Genomic DNA, 14,769 nt, shown 5'->3' with positions numbered 1-14,769 from the left:
GTAGAGATTGTGTGAAGTTTTGATATCTGCATGTTAGATATTGAAATGCTAAGAGTTTTCTGTATGTTAAAAAACCAAATTATTCTTATTTTTATAGCAAATAATCCTAGTATAGCTGAGTTTAGGGTAGGGTTTTAGAGGTCAGAAGGAGGACAGCACTAATTTTAACAAAGTTTTTTTTTTTTAGTGAATTCTTAATAAGTGAACTGAAAGTCCATTACAGACTCCTGGAGTGAAAGGCTAAGCAAAACCATCACTCCATAGGTCAGATTTTCCAGGGAACACCTTGGGGAATCCACAGAAAACAGAGAAAGCAGCAGAAACAGAAAAGGGCATGCTAGGATTGACATGCTGCCATCCTTCCCTAAAATGTCAGAGCCTATTTTGGCTTGACATGCTGAGGGGTTCCAAAAAGCCATGGGTAACAATTGCTAATCTGAGAGATGGGCGCCAAGAGGTGTAGCTCAATGTTGTGCAGTGATGCTGAATTTATAGGTAAGAAGGAAGAAAATCCAGTTTGTGAATGAAATTCTTGAAGACTCATTTGGCTGTAAATGACAATTTTAATTACTCCCCTCTCTTTTTTAGATGGAGAGCTTTTTTGCAAAATATCCAGAAGCTGGAGCAGGAGAAACACCTAGGGAACAAGTGCTGGAGACAGTGAAAAACAATATCGAGTGGCTAAAACTACATAGAAACACCATAAGAGACTGGTTTTTTGATTCAATTGCAAATAGTTAATATGTTCAAATGTTACAGTTTAATTTTGTGAATCTGTTGTTTCTCTTACAAGCATGATGGAGGGAGCCTTATAAACAGATACTGCTTTTACTAAGCACTATGTTTATATGTCTCGCAAAGCCTTTAAATTGTTCCTCTTTGTTTATGAAGAAAGATACTAATAGAGTATTTAATATACTCAGGGATTTCTTCTAAGTGTACTTCATAGGAGATTCTTTACAAACTGAAGATAATTTAATAGTCATTTTAATATCTTTAAATATCATTCTTTGTATCTTAAATCTGTGAAGTAGAACAATTTGGTCTTAGCTTTACATTTTTAGTACCAAAGAAACACCACTTAATCTTCTCTCTTGATTGATTTTTAGTTTAAATACCAGTACTTGAGGGACCAATATTACCATCTTAATCTTTATTTTATTATTCAGAATTACACAGACCTAATATCATTTTATTCACATATATCTTACTATTTTAAATCCTACCAATGTAACCTGGGCTTAAGTTTTACTTGAGGAGCACATGAATTAGCCGAAAGAATGGCTGACTGTTGCCTTTGCTCTTATAAAATCAACAAGAGAACTCTCCTCTCCTTTTAAAAATAAATCTAAATGATTACCTTGAAAAAGTATTGTTTTCCAGTGTCACTTTACTCTTGAATAAAAATGACTGCAGTGTTCCCCAAATAATTGAACACATTGCAAATATGATTCAAGAATCTGGCCTTTTTCATGCCTGGTACTCTTTTATCTTGCTCCATTCCTCACAAAGCTCCTTCAAATATGCTATGAAATTAGAGGGAACATAGTGCTTAACTCTGCTCCATGGATTTTAGAGGAAAAAAGCTAAATAATTGGAAACTGTTCAGGAAAGAGAGAAGGCAGATTATTTCTTAAAACTAAATGGAATTAGAATTTAGCTTTGACCTCACCTAGCATTCTAAGTGTGAAAATGGGGAGACTTGTGGGCATCCCCAGCATGACTCTGCATATCTGAGCATGTATCTCCTTATAGATCAATTTTATGTATAAACCCTTAGATCCTAATCCATACAGAATAGCACTGATCAAATTTATATGCATGACTTGATTAAAGACATAAATTTCATAGAAGCTGGTAGCAAGAATATGTTTAATATGGCACATGATACCTCATAGATCCATAATGTAAGTCCAATAGGCAGAAAAGATAGTAAGTTACTATGTTTCAATCTGCTATATCTAGAAAATCTGAATTTATTTGGAACTTTCAAAAATGTAAGGTAATTTAGAATCAGCTTGATAAGAATTAAAGCATATGGAAACAAAATCTTAGCTTTAACTTTATTTATACAATAATGTGTCCTAATCATGTACTCTGAAACTTTATAAACTTTCCTCTTGCTGTTTCTTAATTATCACTTCTAAATCCATACAGCCAATATATTCAAATGTAGACTGGGTGGCAGGTGGCAGATATAGAAGAAATTTCCAGACCAAAAAAAATTTAAATATTATTTTAAATTATTTCAGAAGCAAAAACATATTAACATCATAACTTATCAGAAAACCTCACTATCCTCTTGGGACTTAACTTCAAATTCTGACCACAATCAGAACTAGCACTTGAAGTCTATGTATTGTTTCAAGTGGACATATTAAATGAAGTGAGATGGTTTATCCTTCTGTTTTATGAAATAAATACATTTTAAAAGAAAAATATTAGTTTAAGGGGGTGGTAAATAAAACAGATTTCAACTTGCTTACAAGACATTCTATTTCATGCCTTTTCCTTTTGTTGTTCTGTTTTATTCTATTTTAAGCATTAAAACTGAAGACAAATCATTTAGTTCTTTTCATTCCACATGCAAAAAGCTATCTATACTTTCTCATAATAAGTCCACTAGACCAGCAGGTCCTTCTCAAACAGTATCTGTTTTTTAAAAGGCTGATGCCTAATAGATAGATCTATGCCAAGCATAGTTTACTACTTTGCTTGCTTGGTCTAGCACAGTATTCAGGGGACAAAAAATTTAATCTGATGTTTTCTAAATGAAGCCACAGTAAATTTAAAGAATTAATTTTAATTGAAAAAAATTTAACCATCTAATTTCAAGACTTAGTGGGAAAATATGGGAAGCGAGGCTGTGTAGCAAAAAGCAAGGCCAGTATCACTGCCTCCCCTCTAGACAGCCGACTCCTGTATTCCAGATCATTGCTATGTACCCACATAATTATACATTAGGAGTTTAAATAATAAAACATAGATGCAAAACCGATGGGCAAGAAAGGTTTGGGAAGCAGGGATGAGATGTATACTTGAGTCGAAGGCAATGGTACTCCCACGGTTTACCCTCCAAGTTGGTGAAGTGTTAGTCCAAAAATAGAAAATACAGAGTAGGGGCAAAAATCTAGAACAATAATTCTGAAAGGGGATTGGAGGATGAGAAGGGAGTAGAAAGGAGGAGATTCAAATTACCAGTGGAGCTTTCTAAAACATGGCTAGGTAATCATCATCATCAAACTTTTTTTTTTTTTTTTTTTGCCAAGTATTGTTATAAACATTAGCACTCCACATACATTAATTTTTACATTTAATTTTTACAAAACCCCCATAAAGTAGATACTGTTATTGTTCTTATTTTAGAGTGGAGAAACTGAGATGGAGAAGTTACAGAACTTGCACAAGGCTATAAAAGTTGTATCTGGCACTAGCCCATATTTGAACCCAGGCAGTTTATCAGTCTAATCCATATCTTAATCTGTATTAGAGTAAAAATATGCTTTTGAAATCAGAGTGACCTGAGTTTGAATATCAACTACTTGGTAGTTGAGTTCCTTTAACCTCTCCATTGCTGTTTCATCTATAAAGTCAGGATCAAAATAGCAGCCACCTCAATTGTGATTGTGAAGATTAAATACAAAAATGCATGTAAAGGACATATGTATAGGAAATAACAATCACTCAATAAACATTAGCTCTTATTATTGTTACTATTATATCTCCCAGTCCCTATTTAAGACACTAGTTTGAAGAATAAATAAACTTTGGTTCAGGAATAACCAAACCTAAGCAACTGAAGGCATTAAGGTTAGGCAATGTGTTAGCCTGTGTTATAGTTCATAAATAGTAATTGTCTCTAAAAGAAGATTCTATATTCTACCCCATTGTATTCTACTTGCTTTGGCCAGTGAAACAGAGTGACTTGCTTTGGCCAGTGAAACAGAGTGAAAATTATGTATGTCAATTTCAGGCAGAAATGTTCAGAACCAGCACTTGGTTTGCCATGTTTGTGTTTCTTCTGTTTCTAGATGCAGCAGTATTCCAGATAGAGGCTGCACTATGAGCCTGAATTCCAAGATGAAAACAACATGGAATAGAACTTAGCCAGCTTAGAGTACACATGTACTGTGAATGAGAAATACTCCTTTGTTATTTAAATCACTGAGATTTTGAGATTGTTTGTTACTTCAGCATAATCTAGCCTAATATAAACACCAAACTAATATACTCCTTTACCATAGTCATTTATTTCCTGTTCTTTCTCCTCCTCCTTCCTCTGTTTCAGGGTTTAGCAAACTGTTGCCTGCCTGTTTTTGTAAGTCATGAAAGCTAAACATGGTTTTACATTTTTAGATAGTTTAAAAAAATCAAAAGAAGAATAATAGTGCATGATGTAAAAATTATGTAAAATTTGGCCCAGCGTGGTGGCTCACGCCTGTAATCCCAGCACTTTGGGAGGCTGAGGTGGGTGGATAACCTGAGGTCAGGAGTTCGAGACCAGCCTGACCAACATGGAGAAACCCTGTCTCTACTAAAAATATAAAATTAGCCGGGTGTGGTGGCACATGCCTGTAATCCCAGCTACTTGGGAGGCTGAGGCAGGAGAATCACTTGAACCTGGGAAGTGGAGGTTGCAGTGAGCCAAGATCACGTCATTACACTCCAGCCTCAGCAACAAGAGTGAAACTCTGTCTCAAAAAAAAAAAAAAAAAAAATTATATATATATAAAAGATTTAAATAAATGTCAACATCCTTAAATAAGGTTTTATTGGAACACAGCATAAACATTCATTTATGTATTGATTATGGCTGCTTTTCCTGCTACAAAAGCGGTGTTGAGTAATTGCAATTTTATGGCCCACAAGGGCTAAAATATTCACCATCTGGCCCATTACAGAAAGTTTATTTACCCCTGCTGGATATCATCTTTATTCCTTCCCTCCTTTTGCATTCAATTCTTTTTTTTTTTTGATAGAATTTGTTCTGTTGCCCAAGTTGGAATGCAGTGGCAAGATTATGGCTCACCACAGTCTCGATCTCCTGGGTCTAAGAGGCTCTCCTGCCTCAGCCTCCCAAGTAGCTGAGACCACAAGAATGTGCCACCATGCCAGGCTAATTTTTTGTAGAGAGAGGGTCTTGCTTTGTTACCCAGGCTGGTTTCAAACTCCTGACCTCAAGCAATCTCCTGCCCCAGCCTCCCAAATTTCTTTTTTTTCTTCTTATTCCATACTCTAAACCAGAGTTTATCAACCTGAACACAATTCACTTTTGGGGCCTGACAATTTTTTAAGGCTATTCTGTACATGATAAAACATTTAGCAGCATTCTTGATCTTTATTCTGTAGCTGCCAGTAACACTTCCTCCAACCAAAAATGTCTCTAGACATTGCCACATGTCCTCTGGGGGGCCAAATAGCTTTAGTTAAGAATCACCGCCCAACCCTAAACTTGTGAATAGAAGCTGCAGGCATTATTTAGGCATGATAAGAGAATGCTACTGACTTAAGGCAGTCCTACCTAAGGTTACAGAAATCAAGGGACCAAAAATGGCTAAGGAAAGGAGCAATAATAAAGAGAATGCGAGCATAAGTCAGAGTTCTCCAGAGAACTAGAACCAATAGCAGCTATATCTATACATAATTTATATGTGTAAATGGAGATTTATTTTATTTACATATAAAAGGAGATGTATAAGACATAAAAAGGAATTTTATTATGAAGAATTGGTTCATGTGATACTGGAGACTGAGAAGTCCTACAATCCGCCATCCGCAAGCTGGAGATCTCAGAAAGCCAATGGTGGAATTCAGCCTAAGTCTGAAGGCCTGAGAACCAGAGAAGTCAATGGTGTAAATCCCAGTCCAAAGGCAGGAAAAGATGAGATGAATTCTCCCAAGTTAAGCAGTTAGACAGAAGAAAAGGGGGACAGGGATGGGCAAATTCCTCCTTCCTCCACCTTTTGTTCTCTTCATCCCCTAAAAGATTGGTTGTTGGATAGTGTCCACCCATATTGGTGAGTACAATCTACTTCAGTGAGTCCCCTGACTCAAATGCTGATCTCATCTAGAAACTTCCTTACAGATAGACCCAGATATAATGTTTTATCTGGGCACACTATGTCCCAGTCGAGTTGACATATGAAAGTAATAATTACAACTGAATAAAGTACTCATTCATTCATTCAAGTAACTAATATTTATAAAGTTTCTGTTACATAATAAACCCCTATTTTAGGTACTGGTTGTCCTACACTGGTGAGTGGATTTAGAAAACAATTGGAAAGAAGAACTAAGTTAAGAGATTAATGGGATAGGATGAGACAAATGGAGCAAGAAGAATGTCGACTAACTTCAGCAGTTGACAATATTTTGACCTGATATTCCGCTAGAGAGCCCTTAAATATTAACCTTTGCCATATACATAAATAAAATGTCTATGACCTAATGACAATTTAGATGTAAAGATCTGCTAGATATTGTCTACTGGCACTGGGCCACCATTTCTCCCACCTTCTATATCCTGTCCTCCTTTATTGCAGGGCTGGGATGCTAAAGACTGCACTCTCCATGTTTCCACATGATTTAAGTTCCACTGATGATGTGCAGTTGTATGAGATTTGGAAGGAAATGAGAGAAGGGGCTATTCTCCTTTCCATGACAGTGCAGGGGGAAACAATGTTGAGGGTAGACATGAATTGGTAGCCTCTGAACTCTGTCCCTGTCTATTTACTAAAACTCTGCAGTGCAGGGAAGCACAAGTATATTCTCATAGTGTCCTCATTTCTGCATGATCTTGGCAGTTTTTAATGTCTGAATCAGAAAGGTGGAGATATGCCACCTTTAAACCAGAAGGCTGGCATGTATCCTCTAATTTCTATTCCTCAAGTCCTTCTAATGACATGTAGTGGCCTAATCTCCTGAAATAATCCATTTCCGCTTGGAATACCTTGAGGAGTTCCTGAATTGGCACCTGAATTATAAAAAATGGAACTACAGATTTTAGTTTGGTTTATATTTTCAATTAACTCTAAGTTCCTTTCCTGCCCATTGCCTTTAGCATATAAAAAACTGCAAGCAGGATCTTTTGCTTGGCACAGATTGATGGGCTCGACTGACCCTCAGAGAGTCCACTTCAGCCCTGATAATTTTAAGAGTATTAGAGAAATTATTACATGTAGCATTTGGAACAGTTTATTTCCTGTGATAAAGGGAAAAGAGCTGGAGCAATGTGTTTCTCTTTTGTGTTAGGACACATAGATCTATTAAAATGCACCATTGATAAAACCATCAAGATTGACTTCCCCAGTTCCTCACATATTAAATGTAGAGGTACCAAATGGTATAGCAATTCCACTCCTAAGAATGTACCCAAGAAAAGCGCTAGCCTATGTCCACACAAAAACATATACATAAATGTTTACAAAAACCATTAATCAAATAACCAAAAAGTGTAAATGAAAATAATCCAAATGTCCATCAACTGATGAATGAATAAACCAAAGATGGCATAAACATAAATGGAATATTATTCAGTCATTAAGAATGACATATTCACATACTTTAACAGGAATAAACCTTGAAAATATGCTAAGTGAAAGAAGCTATTCACAAAAGGCCACATATTGTATGATACTATTTATATGAAATGTCCTGAATAGGCAAATCTATAGAGACAGAAAGTAGATTGGTGGGTGTCAGGGGCTTGGAAAAGGAATAGGGAGAGAGACTGCTAATGCTTTTTTTTCCTGAGGTGATAAAAATGTTCTAAAATTAGTGGTGATGGTTGTATAACTCTGTAAATATACCAAAACCCACTGAACTGTATACTTAAAGAGGGTAAATTTTACAGCATATGAATATACCTACCATATTTATCTTTCAGTAAAGCTATTGTTTAAAAAGTTATCTTTCCTCCTGGGAGCTTCACTAAAATAAATCATAGAGTAGCACTGGCTCAGGAGGAAGTCTTATAGGCCCTGCAACAGATGTGAAAATTTTCCTTCTGTCAAGAAGCTAGTGAAGTTTGTCTCCTTAAAATTGCTTCTACTTTCAGATTTAAGAATTTTCATCGATTCTGAAAAATCTTTATATTTTTATTCAAAGATAAAATCCGTTCTTATATTGCATTCTTCATCATCAGGATTCCATGTGATCTTGGTAGAACTAAAAATCATAGAGCTTCATTTTTCCCTACCTCACACTATAATATCCCATGCTGTAATCACAGTAGTAAGTTCAGGAATATTCACTTGATCCAAGCAGGGCAAATTAATGTATTTATTCGAGGGTTATGGCACATAACTATTAGGGCAGAGAAGTTTCTCTTTCTGCTTGGGTTACTAATCTAGGAGATTCCTGGAGCTGTTGCTGATCATTTTACTATTACATGGAGAGAAACTAGCAGAAAAAAGCTGAGATAAGAGAGGAAGGATACAGAGACCTGACAACATTATTTGGTACCCTAAATGTATTTAATAGCTGCCTGTATATAGACATCCCCTAGATCTTTGAAATAAATGTGTAAGTATCAATGTGTAAGCTGGTTTACATAAAAAGAGCCCCCCCAATATAATATTTCTTTATATAGTCCCAAGAAAAATTTATAAGCTAGGGGAGAATGTTATGGAAAATAAAGTGTTAAGACTAACAGAAAGAACTAGTAAGTATTATTGACAAAAAATGAAGGAAGGAAGGAAGAAAGGAAGGAAGGGAGGGAGGAAAGGAAGGGCAGAAGAGAGAAGAAGAGAGGAAGGGAGGGAAAATGAAGGAAAGATGGAAGAAAGGATGCAAGTGAGGCAATACTTTAGTTGAAAAGGAAAGGAAGATAATAAAATTGTCATAATTATTACCATATATCAGCATGTGAATGGAAGGAATCTCTCATTTCTTTTCCAATAATTTACTTCCCAAAGGGTATAACGACAGGAATTTTATTTTTCCATTTGAAAATTTAAAAACTGAAAAATTAAACAGTAGTCTTAGTAACTGAGACCAGTGTTATATGCATTATTATTAAAATAAAGGCAATCAATTATTGAAATTCTATGTCCATGTTAAATACAATGCAAACTCTCCCCTCTCACCCATAAACTGAGACTAGTAATTGGGAAAGAAGCTAAACTAAAGAAAGAAAAAATAAAAACAAAATGAAGCAGGATAAAACACATGGCTTAAAGGATACTGGTTTGTTAATTTTATCATGTGTCATATGAAATTATGCATTTTTAAATGCTTAGGGAACTTTTTAATTTTTGTGACAAGCAGATTTTTAAAAATTTTATAGTGTGTTACTTTTCTACAAGATGGAAAAAGGCTGTCAACTACAAAGACTCACTCTGTATTCTTGAATCCTCAGTCTCTTCTGGAATGTACATACTTGTCGAATTAAAATAACATGATCTTGTAATATTCTAAGATGGGATATGGTCCAGAGTTGGGGATTAGAGCAACCTAGTTTTTAGGGAATACTCATAACTCTTTTATTGTTTTCTATACCTATAACTTATACAACCAATATTCCTCTCAACCAAAGCATTGCTCTCTTTATTTTTCTCAATCTAATACTGTCTTTTCAACATAAAAATGATAATTAATAAATGAGAATGTTCCTAACAGACATGTATACAACTTTGCACCCAGTCACAGCTTAATACACATTCTTCTTGAGTGCACAGACAACATTGTTCATCTGTGAGCTAGGTTCCATCCTTCTTCAAGTTCACATAGCATTGCACTAGAAAGTCTACCTTCTCTTTCTCATGTTATCAATGTTCCCTTCTATACCAGATTCTTTCCATCAGTAGAAAAACATGCTAGTATTACCCTAAAATGAAAAAAAAAAACCTCTCATAACCCCGTTTCTCTTTCCATGTCTCTCTCGACTGAAAATTTCTTCTCAGTAGTTGTTTTTGCTCATTTAAAATTTTACTCTTCTGCCCATTCTAATCAGACATTCATCCCCACTCTTCCACTAACACCATGCTTGCTGAAGTCACCTTTCTAAATTCAATAGTCTGTTCTCAAGCCAATTCTACAGAAAGCCAAAATAATAATGTCTAAGTACAGATCTACTTGATAACTGGCTAAGTCTAAAGTTAGATTTTAGAATATCTGACAAATTAAATGAACTATATTCTTCCAAAAATCTCTCTAAAATACTCAATTGAATGTTGGTAAGTTTCATGAAAAACAAGTGAGTTTGAGTATAGATGTTCTCTCTTGCTACTATAACAGTCAGGTGAACTGGGGGAAATATTGACATATTCTTATGAAAGTTGAGAGGCAGCTATCTCAATAAAATCCACTCCAAAAGTAGAACCATTGTGCAAAGGTAAGGTTTTCTTACATCAATAATTTTGCATGCATGTACTCTAACACACTGGCAAAAGTATTAAGCTCTCCAAAATTACAGGACGCAGAACATGGCTCCAGTTGTTTTAGTCTATAAAAAGTTTTAAGAAAATATTGCCAAACTTCCTTCTCAGCCATCTCCCCTTGGAGAAAAAAAATTATAAAAGAACTCTTGATAAAGTAACATAAAATCTATAACTTTAATCAATACATGTTTGAAATTAACACTTCAAAATAAATTGAACATGTATTATAATTGAAAAGATTTATGTCAAAATTATAACAATGATTGTGCCTGAGTGATATAACTGATTCTTATACAAAAAGTTAAAGGTTTAAGTCTAAAGATCAATAAAAGCTCAAATGAATGTTTGCTTTTAGTGAGAGATTTATGCACAACATGATTGTGAAGAGGATACATGCTCTCTAATTTTTCAGAAAAGTTCGAAGTTGAAGTGTATCAAGAAGAAAGTTATAAAAATTTAGACAAAATGCCTAAACTGGGGAGGGCTTCAAGATGGGGGAATCGATCTGCCCAGGCTGTCGCAGCCACCAACAAACACCAGAGCAGACCTCTGGGGTCCAAGAGGATTGCCTCACCAATGCCACTGATATCACTCACACTGTGCCCACTGCCCAGGGGCTCAAGAACCTGCCCATCTGTCTGGCCCACTGCTGCCATTCCTGGTGTCTAAGCAAGCCACTTGGAGGCCCAATAATTGGCCTGCCAGGATCTACTAATACCAGTGCTAGCACACACCACCCTGAAACCCAAAGACAGACATGTTCAGCCCATTGCTGCCACCACTGGGACCCAAAGACTGGCCTACCTGGTGTCCCACTCCCCAGCAGAACTTGGCTCCACTAATAATTGCACCCTAAGCCACTGAGGAAATCACAGACACCAATGACACTGTTTACAGCCAAAGAAATCATACGGAGACTACACTAGTGCATGTACTCAGAACCAAAGCCAAAGCACCCTACCCGACCAACGCCATAGATCCATCTTTAAAGAAAGTCCTTCCCTGGGAAAGCAAATTCAAATAATTGGAATAAGTGACTGTTACACCAGATGCACAAATATCAAAGTATGGACACAGGAAACATGAAAAAGCAAAAAAATAAGACACCCCCCCAAAATAATTAGCCAGCAATAGATCTCAGCAAACAAATCTCAGTGAGATACAAGGGAATATTGAAAAACAATTTTCAAAACATCAGAAAAACAATTCAGGATATGAATGAGAAATTTACCAAAGAGAGAGAGATCATAAAAAAGAACCACACAGAAATTATGAAACCAAAGAATTCATGGAATGAAATACAAAACACATTCCAGAGCTTTAACAATAGACTAGATCAAGAGGAAGAAAGACTCTCACAAATTGGAGGCAGGTCTTTTAAAATAATCTAGTCAGACAAAAACAAAGAAAGAAGAAGAAGAAAATGAGCAAAGCCTAAGTGACATACAGGACACCATAAAGTGACTACATACTTGAATTTTCAGTGTCCCAGAAGGCAAAAAGAAAACGAAAGCATTAGAAAACCCATTTAATAAAATAATAGATGAAAACTCTTCAGGTCTAGCAGGAGATTTAGACATCCAGATACAAGACGCTCAAAGATCCTCAAATAGATACAATTCAAAAAGATTTTCTCTGTGGGCCATTATAGTGCAACTGCCAAAAGTCATAGGCAAAGGGAAAATTCTAAAAAGAGCAAGAGGAAAGCATCCAGTCACTTATAAAGGAATCCCCATCAGACTAATGGAGGATTTCTCAGCAGAAACCTTACAGGCTAGGAGAGAATGGGATGATATATTCAGTGTTGAAAGAAAAAACTGCTGCCTAAGTATACAATACCCAGCAAAGTTATCCTTCATAAATGAACAACAAGGTGAAGAGACAACCTGTGAATGGCAGAAAATATTTGCAAACTATTCATCCAACAGGGAACAAATAACCAGAACATACAAGCAACTCCAACAGTAAAAAACTAAATAATCCCATTAAAAAGTAGGCAAAGGACATGAATAAACATTTCTCTAAACAAAACATACAAATGGTCAATAAGTGTATGAAAAAATGCTCAACATCATGAATCATCAGGGAAATGAAAATCAAAACCCACAATGAGATACCATCATATCTCAGAGTGCCTATAATTAAAAAGCCAAAAGATAACAGATGCTGGTGAGGATGTGGAGAAAAGGGAACTCTGATATACTGTTGGTAGGAATGTAAATTAGTACTGCCACTATGGAAAACAGTATGGAGATTAATGAAAAAACTAAAAATAGAACTACTCTTTGATGCAGCAATCCCACTACTGGGCATTTATTCAAAGGAAAAGAAATCAGTATATGAAAGGGACACCTGCACTTGCATATTTACTGCACCACTCTTCACAATAGCAAAGATATGGAATCAACCTAAGTGTCCATCAATAGATGAATGGATAAAAACATATGGCATATATATACAATGGAGTACTATTTAACCATAAAAAAGAATGGATCTTTTTATTTGCAACAACATGGATGGAAGTAGAGGTCATTATGTTCAGCAGAGAAATAAGCCAGGTTCAGAAATAAAAATTTCACCTGTGCTCACTCATATGTTGGAGCTAAAGAAGTCTATCTCATTGTGGTAGCAAGTAGAATGATAGATACCAGAGACTGGGAAGGGTATGTGGATGAGAGCAGGGTAGGAGAGGTATAAAGAGAGTTGGTCAATAGGTACAAACATATAGATAGATAGAAGGTATAAGTTCTAATGTTCAGTAGTGGAGTGGGGTTACTATAATTAGCTACAATGTATTGTGTATTTCAAAATAGTTAAAAGAGAGAATTTGAAATATTCCAACACATGATAAATAATAAATATTCAAGGTGATGGACACCCCAGATACCCTGACTTGATCATTACACATTCTATGCATGCAACAAAATAGCCCATGTACCCCACAAATATGTAACATATTATGTATCAATAAAAAACTTGAATACCTGGTAAATTAAGAGATCCATAATTTGGGGTAAGTAAAGGGCTATGCTTTTTTTTCCTTTTAAATGTAAAGTGATAAACTATGCTTTGGATCCAGCTAAGGTTAATCAATGACTTTACATAAAGTTTCAAAGTTTAGCTTAAACTCTTAAATCAAATGTGCAGCCACAAAATAAGAGTAGAACAGAGCAACATGAGATCTAAAACATTTAGAGCAGGTGGGCTTGATTTATGAAGTTAAGAGTCCCAGCTTTCAATTGAGATCTGATCTTTGTCATTCACCAAATTCATGTTTCAAGTAATTATGCCCAGGAATCCACTTTAAATCCTGGTTCTGACTGTCATATTTAAATTTTCTCACATGGATATTTTTTATTTTTTACATTGGCATGGAGAGGAAGTGGTTCTTTATTTTGAGGCAATTAGGAATAAGATTTAAGTATGACAAGATCTGATGCGGATGCTTTGATTTCACATCGTCCCTCACACATAGGGTCATAATTTTAGTTGTGCCTTGTTTTGTTAACTGTCACTCTTTTTCAAACCAACAACTAGAAATTATGACTATTAATTCAAACGTATAGGTTTCCACAGAGTAAACTCAAGAGTTAGGTTAATCTTCGGGCTATTTTAGAGACAGTGGAGGGTAAGGATTCTTTCTTGAAGCTTTCAGAATACTGATTCAAGTTCTATGAGTCCCTAGGAAACTTCTCAGGAGGAAATCTTTCCTGTTAGGTGAGAACTTAATGCTAACTCCTAATGTGTCCTTTAAAGTGGAGGTACCTTTAAACAGAGCAAAAGTCCTGGCCTTTCTCTGCTCCTCACTCACTTATTCCCTCCTTTTTAGGAGCAGGGACCAGGCAGGAAAAGAAGGCTGGAGTTTTTAATAAATTTGATCTATGCAAGAGAGGGTGAGAGACAAGGATCCCAATGCAGAAAGGTAAATCTGAATTGGCATAGTAGGGCCCAGAATATATGAAGTCTTGAAAGCCAACCCAAGGCTTTTATCCTACAGGAAATTAAAGAACCACGAAAAATGTTGGAACAAAGAAATAAAATACTGAAAATAAAAAATTAGAAAGAGTAGGCCCATCACAGTGGCTCACATCTGTAATTTCAGCACTTTGGGAGGCTTAGGCAGGAGGATCACTTGAAGCCAAGAGTTTGAGACAAGCCTGGGCAACATAGCAAGACCCTGTCTCTACAAAAAAAAATTTTTTAAGTTGGCCATGCATGGTGATGCATGCCTATAGTTTCAGGTACTTGCAAGACCAAGGCAGGAGGATCACTTGAGCCCATGAGGTAGATGCTGCAGTGAGTCACTATCACACCTCTCTACTCCTCCAGCCTGGGTGACAGAGCAAAAAAAGTAGAAAGACTAATTTAATTTTTTTTTTTTTAAAGCAAG

General features: G+C 35.8%; 1 protein-coding gene across 1 annotated transcript in view; it reads left to right on the top strand.

The window, feature by feature from the left end:
• ENPEP (glutamyl aminopeptidase) overlaps positions 1-1,451 on the top strand; it is an 89,214-nt gene extending 87,763 nt beyond the window's left edge. The window contains exon 20 of the mRNA XM_012436557.3: positions 589-1,451. Within this exon, the coding sequence (XP_012291980.2) occupies positions 589-741 (153 nt within the window). The 3' untranslated portion in view covers positions 742-1,451. The remainder of the gene's footprint in view (positions 1-588) is intronic.
• The last annotated feature ends 13,318 nt before the right edge of the window (positions 1,452-14,769 follow it).

Source organism: Aotus nancymaae, unplaced genomic scaffold (genome assembly GCF_030222135.1).
Source record: "Aotus nancymaae isolate 86718 unplaced genomic scaffold, 86718_ANA_hifiasm-v0.15.2.pri h1tg000033l, whole genome shotgun sequence".
Classification (NCBI taxonomy): Eukaryota; Metazoa; Chordata; class Mammalia; order Primates; family Aotidae; genus Aotus; species Aotus nancymaae.
Note: the sequence above shows the minus strand (reverse complement) of the source record. Positions and strands in the feature narration are given on the sequence as shown.